This window comes from Trachurus japonicus, chromosome 24 (assembly GCF_045865225.1).
Source record: "Trachurus japonicus isolate A0001 chromosome 24, Traja_1.0".
NCBI classification, from domain to species: Eukaryota; Metazoa; Chordata; class Actinopteri; order Carangiformes; family Carangidae; genus Trachurus; species Trachurus japonicus.
Window position 1 is genome coordinate 16,790,167 of NC_140930.1, and position 18,636 is coordinate 16,808,802.

Here is an 18,636-nt window from a genome sequence, read left to right on the forward strand (position 1 = left end):
ACGGGATCGTGAAGAGGGATGCACAGAGAAAAACTTAAAAGAAACCTGGTAGAACTGCTTCCCCCGACTTTGCTCGTCTTTCCATGTTGCTATTAAAAGGACTAGTTAAACATTTTGAGAGATATGAAATAATGCAGAGCGAACTCACAGGAAGCAGCTTAACTACTTTAGCTTAGCACAAAGAGACAGGGAAGGAACTAGTCTGGGCCTGGCAAAGGGTAACAAAAGCACCTACCAGCACCTCTGAACCTCACTAGTTACTAACGTGTGTTCTTGTGTGTGTGCATGTGTGTGTGTGCATATGCTTGTCCCCCATCTTCAATCCATCTCATCTGAGCAGGTGACTGGACGGCTTGCAGTGCAGTGTCATTTGGCGGGAGCTGTAGCCGGACATGCCAATCCCCATGAGGCCCATCAGGATGGCCATGCGCGGCATTGCGGGGCCCACCCGGCTCTGCAGCACGGTCTGGGCTGCCTGAGTCTGAAAGAGAGAGCAGGGGTCACCATCGTCACTGCCCACGAAGCCACTATCACCTCCACCAGGCATGATCATCACCAGGGAGGATGATGCAGCGTTCCTCCTGGGTCTGGCAGCAGCACAGTCTTTAAAAAGATGACCCTGGTCTCGTGCCCTTCTCACCCCAGCGATGGTCTTTCCATAAGGAAAGAGCCGCACCAGAAGTTCCATTTCCTATTAAATTTCAGTACTTATTCCATGAATTCATACAGTCCGCTGCAGGTTTGGAGACCTCTCAAAATTTTGAGCCAATCCAAGACATGTCCTAAAGTCAAATATAAATTGAGTTAATTTTTTAGCTCATCATTTATTGTCCAGACAAAATCATCGGTCCCTAACTTTGTGATTTTTTTCAGATTAGGTATTAATTCATGGATTTAGATTGATTAGACTAAAAATGGGATTACATGGGAAATACAACTTCCCCTGATTCTACGGATAAATGAACCATTTGAAACGTCAGATGATCTGGAGAAAAATGCATTGTCACACAGCTGCAAACAGAGCTGTTTTTCATCACTCATAAAAGTTGATACATTGGAGATGCATGGGCCTCACAACAGATCATGATGTGAGGTTCATGCAGATCATGAAGTTCAAAGACCGCGTTACAAACAACATAACAGTCATTTGCATAAGCCTGGCCTATTTTCCCTCCCAGTGTCAATTATCTAACATAAACTCTGATGAGCTGAGGCGCAGATAATGAGGTTTGACGCCGTCCAGTTTTAATACAAACATAAGTCATACTGTAAGTTTCTAAAACCAGATGCAAGTTTTCAGAAATACCCACCCTGGGTGATTGGGAACATGGGTCTCATGCTATTCCTCTGGAGATCCAATTAGAGGGCATTTACCTGACCCAGGGGAGCTAAGGCATCTCTGATTCAAATCCATTCAAAGACAGGCTGCTGTAATCCTCTATTGCAAATCCCACCACGAACACACACGGTTGTCCAAGTACAAGTATGGTGTCAGTTTAACATGAGATGCAAAGAGACAATTTGAGACAAATCATATTTCTGTTGACCTTCTCTGAAGAAGCATAAAACGGCTCAACTCAGTTAATCAATTCAATTCATACTAAAAGCATCATCAAGAGAAATCTTGAGCTTGTCATGTTACACACTCATGTTCTGTTAATTATAATGAAACAGTAACTGAAGCACAGGGATATGTGCTCAGCCTGAACTCTAGATCTCCACAGTTGTTTGTTATTAGAGTCTCTAATGGAATTTACTGCACTGTTGCGACACTGCAGATGTCCCTTGAAGTCCAAGACTAATCATTAATCTATCTAAAGAAGAAAATCGCCCTAAAGCGTCTTACGCACCTGGAGGTATCTAATGTATCCAGGGGACAGCCGAGAGATGCGAAAAAACATTGTTGTTGTTATCTCCACTGCTTCACAGCTGAGATCACAGAAACCCCTCTCTGCAACCAGCCCTGGGACTTTCTGCTAGGCAACTTTGTCGCCGTGAATCCCTCCACTCCCTCGCCCGTTGTGTCTCTTTGGCCTCAGTTCCTCTCCACCAGGCTGAATGTGGCAGCTCTCCCCCGTGTCCGAAGACACTCTCTTCACTCCTGCTCTCAGAAGAACCCACGCATACACACCTGTACTGTGATAATGTCCCCTGAGGGAGTCCAGTCCCTTTAGGTAGTATATAAAGCCTTGGCTTCATTGCATAAGCTGGTCACATGGTGTTGGACTGTGTTTGTGTGTGTGTCTTCGTGTGTTAGATTTGTGTCACTGGAGGATTAGCAGAGCTACTGGAGTTGTGGTGGATTAATATACCTGTGAGAGGTGGTTCAAGTCCATTGGCCACCAATTATGAAGGGAACAAACCCATCAACGGATGACAAGGCAACACAGCAATGACGTCTGCTGGGGTCACTGAGAGGCAGTTTAACAATCAGGTACAATTAAAAGGCAAATCGCATTGCAACAGTGTACACAGGGTTCTGGCACAGGCGGCCATATACGGATAAAAAACATCAACATACATGAGCCAGATTGAGGATCTGTTCTAAATTTGTCTAAAGGGTCACAGCTGCAGCCTCTCCATGAAATGCATCCCTTTTTCAAATGCTCATTGTAAACAATCCATTAAGGAGAAACAAGATGCACTAATGTACTATAATGATCAATATTTACAGATAAAATCATTTTGAATTAATTGAGAAATATACTACTTCCTAGGGGGGTGAAACAAAATAAATAGCTGTGTGCTCTCTTAACAAAGTTTGTGACACACAATCTGTAAAACAGCAAAATAAAGAAGACGTCTCCAGTATCCTTTTGATGTAAGAACAAACTTTACATGTTGTATGCCTCCAGTATTGAAATACATTGCAAAATTGATGTCAGGACACAGCGTTCAGCTGCTTCCTCTGCTTAACTCTGTGGTGTCACGAAAACCAGGAATTGACACTGTTTCTCTAAGAAGGATTTCACAGACTCAACAATGAAGGCATGCGATGCAGTGACAGGTTTCAAGATGCATCACGGAAGGAAAGCATTAGTGGAAACTTTATAGCTGTATCAACTATACCTTTCTCAGCACTTGAACATGCACCAAAGAAAATTATAGCTACATTAAACTTTAGGAGAGAACATATTTTCACTCAGTGTGCAACTCCAGCCACAACAGTTTCACTGAAATGTTCCTCGGTGCCTTTCTTTCTCACAGGAGAGCAGAGACCTCCCAAAACATTGCAAAGCTGAAAAGACTGTAACAATTGTTTGGATGGACAGCTGCAGGCTCTCTTTACTCATATGCCAGGAACGGATTAGTCCAATCTAACAGACATGCAAGACTGCTTTAAGGAAAATCTAATCACTTAATCACCCAAAAAACAATGCAATTAAAGTTTTATGTAAATTAGTTTCAGCTTATGTTATTCTTGGGCACAAGAATACGTCATTTGAAGTCCCATTAGAAACAAAGACTTCAAACTATCAACTGTCACATCATGTGAAGTTAATGTGTTTTCTTTAGCTGTAATAACAAACAGGCTTGTTGTCTTTTTTAGCAGAAATCTTAATTAATAGCATTGCTTGGGACAGTCAGAGAAGCCTACATTTTCTCCTATAACGTTGTTTCCAATTACTCACCTGAAGTGTCTCAGTTGACATGGAAATCTTGTGTATCACATAGACTGTATGGTGTTATCACTGTTTAAAAACACAATTACTTTGGTCTTTCCAAATTCATTTTTGCAGAATTTAGTCAGATTATTTGAATGATAAATAGGCTATTGTGAAATATTTTTCTCAATATTGTATCAGTAGCCTAAGGGCACCCACAGAATTTGAGAGATCTGTTGAACGCTTTAAAAACCTCAAAAACCCATCTGTATAGGCAGCCATTCTTTGACTGTCTTCTGTGATTAAGTTTTGCAAAGGCTGCTTATGTTTTATTTTATTTGTATGTAGCCTATGTAGGCCTATATGGTTTTGTATTTTAATCCTGTAAATCACTTTCTCTCTGTGAGAGAGTAAAAAATGTTTAAAATGTACTTACTTCGTCTGAATATGACAGTTTTTGTACTTGGAATCCAGTTAACAGTAAGTTACCCAGGTAGGGATCCCTCTGAAAAATAATAATACGAATAGAAAGTAAACTGGAGAGAGAAAAAACAGGCACTTGTGTAGACAGTCCTTACGTCCTTACGTCATTGCTACGTCTCGTCAGTTGAAGAAGGACCCGAGAAAGCTCTAAAAACATAACGCGGGCTAATGTAAACTTCAGAAGGAGTCTATTTATATCCAAAGTTTCCTTGTTAATAAAAGCCAAAGCAGGAAATTTCGACACATATGTGGAAGTAACGCTCTGTCGATGCTGTCTCATCACAGAAGAGTGAAGTTGTCCTTCTGAGCTGGTAAAAAAGACGAGCTGGCTAACATAACAAGCTAACAGCTAAAGCTGTTACAGCTGCGCAGTTTCGTTTCTCAGAAAACTCAGAAAACTCCCACACTGACTCTGACCGGCCAAGTCTGTTTAATAGACTATTATTCACTGCTAAAACATACTTTGGAGAGTGGCATGGGCCGACTTGACCAAACTTTGATAGCTGACCGCTGCTAGCTACAACACAGCCAAGAGGTAACCGTTCACATTTGCTGCAAGTCTATCAGCTCTCTGGTGGTAGTGGGACGTTTTCAACCTGGAGGAACAAGACGCTGCATGTTTAAGTTTATCAGCCGTAGTCATTAATGTTAAGCTGGTACATGCAAAGTGCTGGGGAGATGAGAAAGTGGGGGTGTTTACACGTGAATTTACGTAGAGACTTGTTGATAAGATTATATTTTTAAGGCTGCAGTGCTCTGCCCTTCACCTGATGTCATGACAGAAAATAAAAAATTCACACCCAAACTTCCAAACTAATTTCTACAATTCCTCAAATTTCTACTCTGATTCCCCAAAATATAAAACATATCAGAGGGTATTGCTTTTTACCTGTCCTGTTCAGTCCTCTCTGATGTTACATATTGAGCAATAATATGTAGGCCTATGTTAACAAAAGTTACATTAGCTGTTTTATTTTGTGGTGGTGAATATTTATAGTATAGTAAAAATGTGAAAGCCCAAAGGGATGTCGTCAAACAGTTTAAAACATTAATGCTACAAGGAAATGAGCCATAGTAAGCAACATATCTCATTTGAATCCAGCAAATGTTTTGCAGCCTATAACTGCAGATTTTTTCTAGTTGATACATTTTGCTTTCAGTCCACTCATCAGTTATTTGACTATTTATTCAGGTTCAGGCACTATATATGTTTGTTGGCTTGGCTGCTTCTCGTGCATGCATTATATTATACTAAGACAGAATCTCTTCTGCTCTGTTGTGATTTATGTACCATAATTTATTGCATGTAAGTATTTCTATCAGTCCGGGGTTTTCTTTTATATCTTCAATGTGCTACTGCACCAGACAGAGCAACTTATTCTTATTCTCCTCTCTGCTCAATTTCAGCCATAATGAAGAGAAGAGCCGAAGCATCGTCAGCACCACTGCAGGGCACAAAGAGGCATTGCGATGATAGCAGCTCAGATGATGAGTCAGAATTATCGAGACAAGGTAGAAAAATTTCCCTCTCCTCAATAATAGCTGACAAAGACCCGCTTGTAGTATATTCCATGCTGTATGTTTACTTAATTATCAAGTCAGTCAATGTTATGATTTTGTTTTAAAGAATCGTATCGTTTTTCACAGTTGTGATTTCATTATTTCATTTTAATTTAGTTCAGTACATTAAAATATAATACTTAGTGATTTTGATAATCCTAGTAATCAAGGCTTTTGAATCAGGTGTAAATCACTATTTGTATTGAGATTGTATCTATTTATTGTTTATTTTGGTTTATCTCTATGCTCTTGTTTATAAATGACTGGTTTGTACCTATTTGTTTATGTTTGGCTGCCTGTGTTTTTTTTTCCTACTATCCAGACTCGAGTCAAAATGACTCCCTCAGTGACCAGGAGCAAAGCAGACCAGGGTTTTCCATGCCCTCCATATCATCCTTTAATGCAGCTCAAGACACAGACACAGACACAGACCCTGCCTCACAGAACAACAAGTTTTCTATGTACAACAGTGTGTCACAAAAACTCATGGTAATATATTGAATTGCACTTACACAACATATTTCATAGTTAATTGTTTCAGAATCGGTTATTGTATTTGTATTGAATATATTTGTTGGTCTTTATGAAAGTATTCATTTTGATTTTTTCTCATTTCATAATCTGTAACCTCTCTCTCCTTTAGGCCAAGATGGGTTTCCGTGAGGGCGAAGGTCTGGGGAAGTTTGGGCAGGGACGCAAGGAGATCGTTGAGGCCTCCACACAGCGAGGTAGAAGAGGTCTTGGCCTCACGCTGCAGGGCTTCCAAGGGGAGCTCAATGTCGACTGGCGTGATGAACCAGAGGTATGCAGCAGTGTTATCTTTTACAGAAGTGTCTTGAATTAGCTTAATGATTTTAGGTTTAAAATACCATACGGTTTTCAGGCAAGTCTCAGTTGTACCTGACATGATCCTTACTTGTCTCTTCTCCATCCTTTTGTGTTTGTCTTAACAGCCCAGTGCCGTAGAGAAGGTAGATTGGTTCCCAGAATGCACCACAGAGACCCCAGATGCAGATGAGCTGAGGGATTGGATGACTCTGGGAAACGTAAGCATAAAAACGGGGGCACTGCCTGTTCATTTTGATGATGCACGTCATGCATTTTGTTATTCAAGTCTTGTTTTCAACCACTTACAGAGAAAACTCAAGATTGAGGATGAGACAGAATTTTGCACTGAAGCACTCCTACACACTCTTTTAAGGTGCAAGGTGAGTTATGATGTAGATGTGACAACTACTGTTTAAATACATTTAATTTTGATGTGTGTTTTTTTAATCTTATTTTAGGTATAGAATAACACAAACATGTTTCTCTGTGAATCACATTGTTTAATTGTCTCAAATCACAATACAGTGCCTGAATGTTCCTGAGTTGTGAAAGCCCTGTGTCTGTTAAATGTTCAGTCAGTGTTTGATGACCTGGAGGGCGAGGAGATGAGGAGAGCCCGGACACGCTCCAACCCTTACGAGACGATCAGAGGAGGTATCTTCCTCAACAGGTCAGTCTTTAATGAACTTACTACAAGTCAGAGAAATAAACACTGGAATATCATTTATGTACATTTATGTATTCACCTTAATTACTTTTCATATATTGAAAAGTGAGTTACAGAGATGCGTCTGCCTTTTACCAGTTAATGACTGCTTTTGAGCAAAACTCAAAAGTGTGACTGTTTGTGTCAAAATTTGTGTCACAGTGCAAATCAGTTATACTATATGATTCATCCCTGCCTTCTGAACTAGAGGCAACACATATAACAAAAACTGTAGTAGATTATAATGTGTTGTGTGGAAACATAATTCATATTCCTTGTAGCCGACTCCAAATAAATAAGCTTGCAGCGGTTTACTTTTAATTAAATTTTAATAAGTAATCTGTGGAGTACCAATCCTTTACTGACAACTTGTTTTATATGCTGTCTGTATTTAGAGCAGCTATGAAAATGGCGAACATCGACCACTGCTTCGACTCGATGTTCACCAACCCAAAGGATTCACAAGGGGTGAGTGTGTCAAAGTAACAGCTGACTGAGCTGACTTCTGAGCTAAACTGTTGTTGCGTCAGGACACACGGGCTCATAAAAACAGATGGTGAGACCTAGTGATGTCTATTTCCACTCTCATTATGTAGAAACCTCTGACAAAGGATCGCGAGGGCGAGCTTCTGTATTTTGGGGATGTCTGCGCGGGGCCTGGAGGCTTTTCAGAGTACATACTGTGGAGGAGACGCTGGCACGCGAAGGGCTTTGGCATGACGCTGAAAGGACCCTGCGACTTCAAACTGGAGGATTTCTATGCAGCGCCGAGCGAGCTCTTTGAGCCATACTACGGTACGGTAACAAAAGCTGCACGTCACATCCCACACCCAGGAGAGGTCTGATGAATGATGCAGTGACAGCTTGACCTCTGTGTGCCCCAGGGGAGGGAGGGGTGGACGGAGATGGCGACATCACTCGGCCAGAAAACATGACTGCCTTCCGAAACTTTGTCCTGGAGAGCACAGAGAGAAGAGGGCTGCACTTCCTCATGGCAGATGGGGTGACTATTCCATGATTTTCCTTTTTTTACTGCAAACTATCCTCTGCAAAATTGAAAATAAAAAAATCCCAAATCAAAATTTCATTTCATAGTGAAAAGTAAAACAAACCTGAGGTTAGAGTTTTCTGTTTTGCGACTGGATCAGTTTTAGTTTGATGACTCTGTTTGTCCGTCTCTGGTAGGGTTTCTCTGTGGAAGGTCAGGAGAACCTCCAGGAGATCCTGAGCAAACAGCTGCTCCTTTGTCAGTTCCTCACTGCCATCTCTACACTCAGGACAGGTGTGTGTCTGTGCATGAATTAATGTAGTGAGTCTCCATAACTGTCTGTCAGTGACTCTTATATTTCTAGTAGAGTGGACAGATCTTGATGTTTCTACATTTCTGAAGCCTGCACTGTACGTCAGGCTCCAGAATAACACAGTGACCCTCTTTGTCTTTACCAGGCGGCCACTTTGTCTGTAAGACTTTTGACCTCTTCACCCCCTTCAGCGTGGGCATGGTCTACCTGCTCTACCTCTGCTTTGAAAGGATCTCGCTCTTCAAACCTGTCACCAGCAGGCCCGCCAACTCAGAGAGGTGGGTGTGTGTGTGTGGATAAAATGTCTGGTGATCCTATGCAGAGCTTTTGGTTATTATTATATTTTAATAAATAAATAAAAGAATTGATACTACAGTGATGTTAGACAGTGGAAGTAGGGACAGAAGCTTTAAACTAATTCGGCAGAGCAGCCCCAAACAGCTCCTTCAGGTTTTGGATAAGAGACATATATAATTCAGACTTAAATCTGGGAATCAAAATGTTCCGCTGATTAAAAACCAATCGAAATCTAAAACAGGTGATGGATCATGAACACTGCAGTGGTAATTTGTTTCATTTTAATATTCAAGCGTTGAGTGGAAAAACCAAGTGGCAGCAACATCCAATGGTGGAAAACTCATTTACTTTGTTTTCAACACATCATCAGGTCTCAGGCTGCAGAATATCTGAATATTTTCCCCTGTTTTCAGCGGTTTATTCTGCCTCAGTGGGGAGTTTTTCCCCACACATAAGGTGGCTGTGCTGGAAAAAGGATTTAAAAAACCATCAGAATAGAGAAACATTATCTGGGCGGCATGTGTGTGGTACAAATCTTAGTCATTCAGTCCAAGCACACGACTGGTTAGAAGAAACGTTGAATGTTTCACTGTCAGTGTCGGATCTGTCACTTCCTGCATCAGAAAAATATTTTTCATCTCATAATGATCCTCAAAATTATAGAATATTTGAATGTGCAACATCTCAGTTTCTCTTTGCTATAGATCTAAATGTTAGACTAATGAAGAGAATCTGTATGGAAAGGTTTTGTGTCTAAATCTCCCACTCACTCCTGCAGGTACATAGTGTGCCGTGGTCTGAAGCCCGGCTCAGACGCTGTCAGGGAATACATGTTCAGGATCAACCTGAAACTGAACCAGCTGAAGAACACAGAAAGAGATGTTGTAGAGGTGGTTCCCCTGAGCATCATCAAGGAAGATACCGATTTCTATCAGTTCATGGTCAACTCCAATGAGAGGTAGAGATGCATGATATTCAGAAAGGCCTGTATCTGATCACTCAAATCTCAGTGACTGACTGGAGCTGAATAATCTCTCCCTGCAGGCTCTGTGTAGTCCAGATCAAAGCCTTGGCCAAAATCCACGCCTTCGTCGTAGACCCGTGAGTAACTGTTCTTGTACTCACTTAACTCTCTACTCGTCTGCCAATCAATCTGTAGCACAGTGTATCTGATGTGTGTTCATGTGGTGCTTAACTGTCTGATGTTTGTAGGGCCCTTTCAGAGACGAGGCAAGCCGACATCAGGAAGGAGTGCCTGAAGCTCTGGGGGGTGAGTGGCGAAACTGAGATATTTGTACCACAACTGAAGCTGCACCGTAACAGATCTGATACAAAAAGAGTTTTGTGTACTGATGCAGTTTAATTCTATGTAATTCCACCTTTAAATATGTGTTGTTTTGCTTTTTTTTTGTCTATTTCCAGGTCCCAGACAAGGCCAGGGTCACTCCTGCTTCCTCAGACCCAAGGTCGAAATTCTACGAACTAGTCAAGGTCAGTTAATAAAAATTTCTGTGTGTTTGTAATTTAAAAATGGTTCACATGTTTGCACTTACATTCCACACTGTATTCCCCATGGTTAAGAACTAGGGGATTTATTTGTCTGTAAGTGGGAATCTGCACGTCTTAGACCGTATACAACTGAACATTTCCTACAGACTTAAGAAATAATGAGTAGAAAAACATCCTGTTTAGGTCAGGGTAAGCTGCTCAAATAAGTTCTGATCCCTTTGCTACTTGAAAATGTTGAGTTTTTCTGCTCTTCGTACCTAACTCCCCTTGTGTCTGTTGCTCCTCAGAATTCAGATGTGGAGACTTTTCAGTGCAAACTCACCCCACTCAACTCCACCACTCTCGAGAAGTTGCGTCATATCCTGGATCACAGGTGCATCGTGGGAGGTGGAGAGCAGATCTTTCTTCTAGCGTTGGGGGTGAGTCTTAAGAGACTATGTCTGGCTTGAATTTGTGTGTGTGTGTGTGTGTGTGTTTTCCTGCAGAGAGGTAGTGTGCTTTTTATACAACTTGCAAAATCCCCTTTGTTACCCTTTAGGAATCAATTCAGTTTTCCCCATTTGATGTCTGATAGCATCACTCTGCTGTTAGTATATTATTTCAAGCAATAATGGACACCTGGGCTAGTTTAGCTTTTCTTTATGTGCAAAATAGTTTCCATCTCCTCTGGAAAAGATTAAAACAAAGAGCCGAAAGGCAGATCCATTCACTCCCAATATCTTTATAGTCTTTGTAGATGGATAGCGGTGACAGCTGGTGAGAGGCTTTTCTCTTTCTGCGCACGATAACCTGTGTTTGAACCTGTTTTCATCTTATGTGTTCTCTCCAATTCCCCTGAACTTTGTGTAGAAATCTCAGATATACACATGGGATGGGAAGATGCCTGTGCGCTGGAGGAAACTGGAGAATTTCAAGCTGGAGCTGCCAAGAGATACACTTCTGAGCGTGGAGATCGTCCAAGAGCTGAAGGGCGAGGTCAGTAACTGAAGAGTTTAAGGGCTAAGCAGATGAAATATGGGAAATATGGGAGCCAGTATATCAAACTCCTTATGATGGACTCCACTGTAGTTATAGCTTAAATTATAAGTTGATGCTTTTCTCAGGATCTTGTGATTATCCAGAATGTTATTGTTATATATGGACTTACAGCGGGTTTCAATTATCAAAGAGTTTCCTCCAAAACATGATTTATAGAATCAGAGCTAAATTTAGATGCATTTTTATCACAGCACATATCTTAACCTGCTGCTTACACATCTGGTTTTACATGTGTGCGTATTTTATTCCATAGGGAAAAGCTCAGCGGAGAATCAATGCAGTTCATGTCATGGATGCACTAATAATCAACGGCACTGATGTCAGAGATCAGCACTTCAACCAGCGGTAGGACCGCGTCTCTCTATTCTGTGGCAAATATTTATGGCACTATGTCTGTTCTGAGTCATACTCATTAAATCACTAATGTCATATACCTCAGCTCTCATGATCCACCGTTTACTAACACACTGTAGCTGCTTCTGTGCAAGCACATTGGATTTCAAGTTCTCTATACTTAACTAACATAGTGATCATTACATCCAGGATCCAGATGGCTGAGAAGTTTGTGAAGGCAGTGGCCAAACCCAGTAGGCCAGACATGAACCCTATCAGGTATTACTTCAATTTAATCAATTCAACCATTTATTTTGATTGCAGGTTTATGTGCATGGATCTTATTTTCTCTGGTGAGGCAGAATAACAACTGAGAAAACGATAAAACATCTAAAACATTTTCTCATTACACAAAGCACAAACAGTCAACCTGCCAGTGTGACATTAAAATGAAGCACTCTCTTTTTCCCCAAACAGAGTGAAGGAGGTGTACAGGCTGGAGGAAATGGAGAAAATCTTTGTCAGGTGAGGAAACACAAATCTCTCATTAGGTCAGGTCAAGTTTCATCTAATTCTTTTCTTCTTCTCTCTTGTGTTGAGGTTTTCCAAGACATTTATTGTCTCCTGTAAAAACAAAAATGTCATTTGTAATGTTCTGGTTTTCCTGATGCAGACTAGAGATGAAGGTAACAAAGAGTTCAGGAGGAGTTCCTCGTCTGTCCTACACCGGCAGAGATGACCGACACTTCCTTCCCACAGGCCTCTACATCATTAAGACAGTCAATGGTTTGTATGGCTGAGTCTATTTGATCATCTGTATGTATGTGTGTATGTGTATGTGTGTGCTGCTGCAGCTCAGTGCCAGAAAGCTGCTCTTAACTTTTACTTGGAGTGACCTTTTTAAAATCACTGACTTGTGCTTTTTATGCTGTTAATAAAATGTACAAAATGTCTCCACCTCTCTTCCCTCGACTTTTAGAGCCGTGGACGATGGCATACAGTAAGAACTCCAAGATGAAGTTCTTCTATAATAAGACCACCAAGGAGTCCACATATGAAATGCCCCCAAACTCTGCTGCTCCCTTCCAGTAAGTACTTTCCTTCTCTGTTTCTATTGAAAGCACGTGATTCTATCAAATTCAGTCAGTTTTGTGGAGCTGGTTTGTTAGAAACATTTTTTATGTGTGCTTGTGCCACGATAATTGATGATAAATTTGCCTTCATCCTCAGTGTCTGCCACTCTGAGCGTCTCTTCTGGGCCTGGGTCGACGGGGTCATAGTTCACGACTCTCAGACCCGGATGGATCCTGAGAAACTGTCCAAAGACGATGTTTTGTCCTTCATCCACCAGAACTACCAGCCCTGAAATACTCACCAAGCCCAGAGCTTCACCAGCTACAACCTGAATACAGAATGCACTAAATGATGGAGGACGTAGAGCCTCCGAAATGTTGTGATGCAATTTATTACTTAATATTTTATTTTGATAAGGAAAGGAGGATTAAGATCGAAAGAATGTGTTTATGGGTTCCTGTTTTTATTATTCGCTTGTATCGCTTGATATTGATTAATAAACTGTTAGACTGTTTCCTAGGTCCTCATGTTCCTCCGTATTTATTACGTTGCGTAGGGAAATTGTCGTCAGGTTGTAACTGGTGCTCTGGAGCTGAACGCCGTCTCGTTTGCTGCTGTTTGTAACAGTGTCTCCTGGACTCTTTGGACAAACCACTCTGTCTTTCTGCCTTTTCCACTGCCCTTGGCTCTAAATTGTGATGAGTAACTCACCTCATAGAACAATATGAAGACAAAAAGCCGCTGCCATTGTCTCTCTGTTGAATTGCATGTCCCTATAGATGTAGTTTTTATGGGTCCTAGTCTATGCCATGCTTGTGTGTGTTTGCACACACATTAGGTAGTGTCACTGCATCCACATCTGTAAACACACCCTTGCCTTGCTCTACATCTGCTTTAAACAGAGCTGCTCGTCTTTTCATCTCTGCGGAGACGAGCATCTGTTTGCAAAGTCTCACACAAAAACAGGCTCCTTGTTGTTGCTCAGTAGCTGGAGCCTGAATACAACAAACACAGCTCTGGATTATCCTCAGCATCAATTCCACATTCATATCAATTACAGATGTAGCATCTTTCCGCCATTCATACCTGGCCTGTCATGGAGTGTGTTCAAAATCTGGAGGGTGTCTTAGTTTTTAGGTTGTTTCTCCCCCTGACACTTTGTGATCGTGCCTGAAATTGCCTGGACTGTGTGTTTCTTAAATGCTGCAAATGAGTTATTTTTCACTTGTAAAGTTCGCTATCAATCCTTTGATGTAAATAATAATATGGTAAATAAATGGGAGGTGTTCATCCCAGAACATATTTGACTGTCTGGTGCAATGTGATTCAGTCTGAGTGATGATTTTAACAGCTGCAATTCCTGGTATGTACTACCTGTCCTCAGTTTGTCTTGTCTTGTCTGTCTGCAGTGATATAATCAAGTGTAGTGGTATTTATGAAAATTCACCTTACAGTATGACCACAAGTAAGACTTATAAAGATAAACACTTTTTTAGGTTCAATTTTAGAAATTGAACCTAACTCTTAGAGCCTCATAATGATCATATTAGTGATTTACATAATATCTTTTAAACAATGATAGATTGGGGTATCCGTTTGCATACACAGTTTCTCAAAATAATCCTAAACCAACCAGCTACTAGATATGTTAGCTCTGCAAGGAAGTCAGACCTAAAATATGCTATTTATCTGTGAAACTGTTTTTTAATATATTTCTTTTAAATATTTTTTATAGTAGCCTATATATTTTGACTTCCGAACATTGCTTTTGTGGTTTTTAAAATGTAGCCTATTTAAAAAAAAAAAATCTATTTTACTCTTACTATCACGTATCTATATTTACTGCTCCATTTTTGTTCCAGTGAACCTCACTTTATTTACTCGCTGGCATCGGGCTCTTATTTTGAAAGCAAGACCCGCTCAGCCAATCAGATTGCAGCATTATATAACCGGAAGCGACTGTTATGAAAACATAACGAGCGCTCTTCACGCCCTGACACATGCTACACTTCGCGTACATTTACAGGTAATCGCGTCTTTTTTTCTTCTTTCATTTGTGTGACTTTACAACATGCAAAGATGTCAGATGCGTCTAAATAAGTGTGTTTGAGTTTTCACGTGAGGCATCACTTCATAGTACGTTAATTATTACCTAAGGCGAGTTGTTTTACAAGATAAGATGCGCTGGATACATAACTAGTGTCATATGACTTGATGTAGCCTAACAGGTTGTTCACCCGTGTGAGGTTTTATAGTGAGTAACTGTGTGTATGTGATACTTTGCAGAGGTTTTTCAGTCAGTCGAAGTTAAAAGGAGTTTTTCCATCATGCTGAAAGCTATGGGACAAGTTCTCTTCTCCACTGGACTGCAGAATCCTAAATTCACAGAACAGGAGAAAAAGGTAAATGTTTAGTCAGATTTCCCTCTGACCTGATGTTATCTTTGTCACACTGACACAGGACCAAAGTGTCAGTGTGATAGAAAAATACAGTGTCTTAGATAGCCCAGAAAACAGTAGTTAAGCAAAGTATATTTAAATATGTTTGATGAATGCTAAATAAGTATAGGCTACATAAACAATAGAGTATCAAATGATCAGGCCACATGTGACCTTCCTTCCTTATGTTACATGCTGTCTGGCCAACCCAAGGACAGGAAAACATAAACACACATTTTCCTTCCTTGTTGTCCTTCTATAATGTCTGTTTTCTTTCTGTGTCAACTGTTATGACCTGGTTTCACTGGCTGTGGTGTAAAAGAGCTTGAGAGATGATTGTATGAGTTGCACTTGTTAACTGCATTTACTACATGTGGTAAAAGTTGCTTAAAAATCTGACAACAAAGATGTTACTTAGAGATGCTACAAAAGATATTTGTGTTGCATGTTACATTTTATTTTGCTGTGAAAAGGGGAAAACTAACGATTTGAGGATGATTATTTTTTTATTTGAAGATTGTGCAAAAGCAACAGAGAGAAGCTTTAATATTTGGTAACGGTGAATGAAAATGCATGACTCATCAGTTTAGTAACTTCAATCAAAGTCCAAGTTTAAAAAAAACAACAACGCACACACACACATTTCCAGTGTCACTATGCCCAAAATTTCTGATCTGGTCTTAATAGATAGACCTTGACCTTTGTTTTTTAATCAAATGTCAAATCATCTCTAATGACACTAGTTGTGGTTTTCAAACATAATGAGTGTGTGTGTGTTTTCCAGGGAGAAGACTATGAGGTCCGTACCTACCATGACACTAAGTGGGTGAGCACCACTGTGAGTGGGATGCAGCTGGACGCAGCCATGAACACCGGCTTCCGCAGGCTCTTCAAGTACATCCAGGGTAACAACCAAAACAGTAAGTTCAAATCATTTCTATTTCTGCCTCTAAAACGTCTCCATCCTGACGTTTGTGCTGGTTTTAGGCTCCTGTTGCTGTTAAAGCGACCACTTACTCACTCATCAGTCAAGTAAATAACACCATGATGTTGCTGAATGAAGTTTTGGATCGTTTTAGTTCGAGACAGGAGAGCCGGTGAATAAATGCAAGAGAAAGTTCACTTTAGTGCTCGATCAGCAGTTTGTAACAGCACCGCTGCCTTTGTCTTACTCAGCAGATTACGGCAGCATTATTTATGAGAATACATAGTGTTTGTGCTGTTGACTGGTGAGTCTGCAGTGTGATCCATAATCATGGTGTTTAATCTGCTACATCTGCCTCATTGTGTTTATCAGTCGGCCATCTGCTCAGGTTTAGAGTTTGTCTGGAAAATGTTATGTCAGTGTGTCTTACATGGGCCAATCAGCACCACTTTTATATAGAAGCTACATTTTTGTGCTTTTGTGTCTGTTTTCTGTCAGATTTGTGCTTTTTTTTTCTCTACTCTGATAAGAAAAATTGTACTTATTACCCTAGAGGCCAAAGTGGAGATGACGGCCCCTGTGACGTGCCGTGTGGAGCCTGGAGCCGGCCCTGCATGTGAGTCTCAGTTCATCGTGTCCTTCTACATCCCAGAGGAGCATCAGGCCAGCCCACCAGAGCCCACCGACCCCGACGTGTTTGTGGAGCACAGGAAAGAGTTGACAGCTTATGTTAGGTAAAGAAAACTTACACATGAACATATTTTTTAAAGCTAATTCAAGCTGATAAGTGTATCCAAAATCATCCAAATGATGATGGATACGAGACAAAAAAAAAAGGCAAATTTGAAGACTTAATTCCTCCTCTTTCAGGACACATGGTGGTTTCTCCAATGAGAACATGAAGCGTGAGGAGCTTGTAAAACTTCTGGAGAGCCTGCAGAGAGACGGCGTCCCGTACGTGGAGAAGCCGTACTACGTGGCCGGGTACGACAGCCCCTTCAAACTGACCAACCGCAGGAACGAGGTCTGGGTCCTCAAAAAGGAGTAGAAGTAGTAGAGCAGTAGAGAGTTTTAAAGGTCACGCAGCATCAAACTTCACAGAAACTTACAGCAACACTAGATTTTTACATAATTCCACAACACATAATAAATGTCTCCCTTTTTTTAATTAAGGTTTGATGAATGAGGCTTTAAAGGTCATTTGAACAAGTACTAATAGAGATCTTTTTCTGACTGTGTGTCAGTTTGGCTGTGAACACTTGACTAAAACTAAAAGTTACTGAATTAGATTCACAGTGAACTGACCCAACACAGTAACATGAGCTCTAATATCATCATGTAACACACAGCAGTAGTGCAGCAGGGTCTCCAGCAGAGGGAGTCATGCAGTCGGAGGACACCTCACCTCCCTCTGTAGGTGCATTTAATAGGGACAAAAACCTCAAGTGCCTCATTGCTTTTCATGAATGACTTGATGAAAACACATACATTTTCATCATTTTTACTGCACATTGCTAATTTCTATTTATTCATTTATTCTTAAAGGGAGAAATACTCTAAATCTCAGTTATCTGATAAATATGTTTACATTTAGACTTCAATTTAACAAGAAAAATAATAACATGTACTATGTAGATGCCTGTGTGTAGGTACATTTTATCATATTAGCCATCACTTAACCGCCACACGCTGCTCCTGTGAACAGAGGTGTTGATTTAAATGGCTTTTAATGTACATTTAGAACTGCCGGTATCGTTTTAACAGCCTTGTCACAACTGTGAAATGGCTCTGCCTGATAAAACGTTGGTTGGTAGATAGATACCGGCGCCCACACCTCACCTCGCCTCACTTCGCTGTCACGGCGATCGCACCTGTCGTGATGAACGACTGAGTCACCGTTAATCCAGACCGGTCGCAGCATCACCAGCATCTCATCATCTCATCATCTGTCATTTTTATTTTGCAGCACATGAATTAATGAGTGTTTAGCTACCTGCCTCTGATCTGCCTACATTTTTTTTGTGGTGTGATGATGTGGGTGTTAGATATTGGCAGGTGCAAGCAAACACACACAAGATGCCTTTTTAAACAAGTGTATTTTTTTTGTTTTTTACATACATTAAAGCATATTAATTTGTATATTTTCAACTCCTGATATACTAGAATGTGTTTTTAATCTTGTAGAAGGGAAACTTGATAAGGGAAAGCTGACATAAGCACTGCACTGATGTATGAATCATGGGAAATATGACTTGCTTCTAAATGATGTTAAATTTAGTATCTCATCAATAATAAATACAACTCATCATCAAATGATCGATTACGCTGGTAATTTATTACCTCCTTCTCCACTGTGCAATTATGTTCTTGCCATTCCCGTTTTGTGACGGGATTTCTCGTTCTTTCTTTTTTTGAGTTGTTTATCTGATTCAGATCGTCCTCCACACTCTGATGGTCGTGACCTTTTAGCCTATCGGGTGCAGTGAAATCCTCGCCTCACTCAACTTCCCCCTGTGTCCTCTCTCACCTTCTCCTCTCA

The 18,636-nt window shown here is 40.7% G+C and overlaps 2 protein-coding genes and 1 long non-coding RNA gene across 5 annotated transcripts; 2 read left to right on the forward strand and 1 right to left on the reverse strand.

The window, feature by feature from the left end:
- Positions 1-290: 290 nt before the first annotated feature.
- On the reverse strand, positions 291-2,445 carry LOC146961759 (uncharacterized). Its single transcript, XR_015035210.1, has 2 exons — positions 1,851-2,445; positions 291-481 (listed from the first exon to the last, which is right to left on the reverse strand). It is a non-coding gene; the product is annotated as an uncharacterized LOC146961759 (long non-coding RNA).
- Positions 2,446-4,191: 1,746 nt separating this feature from the next.
- On the forward strand, positions 4,192-14,036 carry cmtr1 (cap methyltransferase 1). 2 transcript variants are annotated; one of them, XM_085771128.1, is made up of 24 exons: positions 4,192-4,623; positions 5,496-5,600; positions 5,971-6,137; positions 6,292-6,450; positions 6,602-6,694; positions 6,785-6,856; positions 7,052-7,146; positions 7,578-7,650; positions 7,779-7,977; positions 8,067-8,185; positions 8,368-8,464; positions 8,629-8,761; positions 9,559-9,738; positions 9,825-9,881; positions 9,993-10,050; positions 10,203-10,271; positions 10,577-10,708; positions 11,139-11,264; positions 11,581-11,672; positions 11,871-11,939; positions 12,138-12,185; positions 12,334-12,446; positions 12,640-12,748; positions 12,891-14,036. In XM_085771128.1, exons 2-24 carry the CDS (start codon positions 5,501-5,503, stop codon positions 13,024-13,026), a joined length of 2,496 nt encoding a protein of 831 aa, XP_085627254.1. In that variant the 5' UTR covers positions 4,192-4,623; positions 5,496-5,500; the 3' UTR covers positions 13,027-14,036. The 2 variants fall into 2 exon arrangements, with proteins under 2 accessions (XP_085627254.1, XP_085627256.1); XM_085771130.1 differs by having other exon boundaries at positions 4,192-4,399.
- Positions 14,037-14,669: 633 nt separating this feature from the next.
- hebp2 (heme binding protein 2) lies at positions 14,670-18,410 on the forward strand. 2 transcript variants are annotated; one of them, XM_085770931.1, is made up of 5 exons: positions 14,670-14,760; positions 15,021-15,136; positions 15,957-16,092; positions 16,651-16,831; positions 16,968-18,410. In XM_085770931.1, exons 2-5 carry the CDS (start codon positions 15,062-15,064, stop codon positions 17,143-17,145), a joined length of 570 nt encoding a protein of 189 aa, XP_085627057.1. In that variant the 5' UTR covers positions 14,670-14,760; positions 15,021-15,061; the 3' UTR covers positions 17,146-18,410. The 2 variants fall into 2 exon arrangements, with proteins under 2 accessions (XP_085627057.1, XP_085627056.1); XM_085770930.1 differs by lacking the exon at positions 14,670-14,760 and having other exon boundaries at positions 14,966-15,136.
- Positions 18,411-18,636: the final 226 nt, after the last annotated feature.

Coding starts and splice junctions, on each gene's coding strand:
- cmtr1 (XM_085771128.1), top strand. CDS start 5,501: ATGAAGAGAAGAGCCGAAGCATCGTCAGCACCACTGCAGGGCACAAAG. Junction 9,882..9,992: donor CACGCCTTCGTCGTAGACCC/GTGAGTAACTGT, acceptor TGATGTTTGTAG/GGCCCTTTCAGAGACGAGGC. Junction 11,265..11,580: donor TCCAAGAGCTGAAGGGCGAG/GTCAGTAACTGA, acceptor TTTATTCCATAG/GGAAAAGCTCAGCGGAGAAT.
- hebp2 (XM_085770931.1), top strand. CDS start 15,062: ATGCTGAAAGCTATGGGACAAGTTCTCTTCTCCACTGGACTGCAGAAT. Junction 15,137..15,956: donor TCACAGAACAGGAGAAAAAG/GTAAATGTTTAG, acceptor TGTGTTTTCCAG/GGAGAAGACTATGAGGTCCG. Junction 16,832..16,967: donor GAGTTGACAGCTTATGTTAG/GTAAAGAAAACT, acceptor CTCCTCTTTCAG/GACACATGGTGGTTTCTCCA.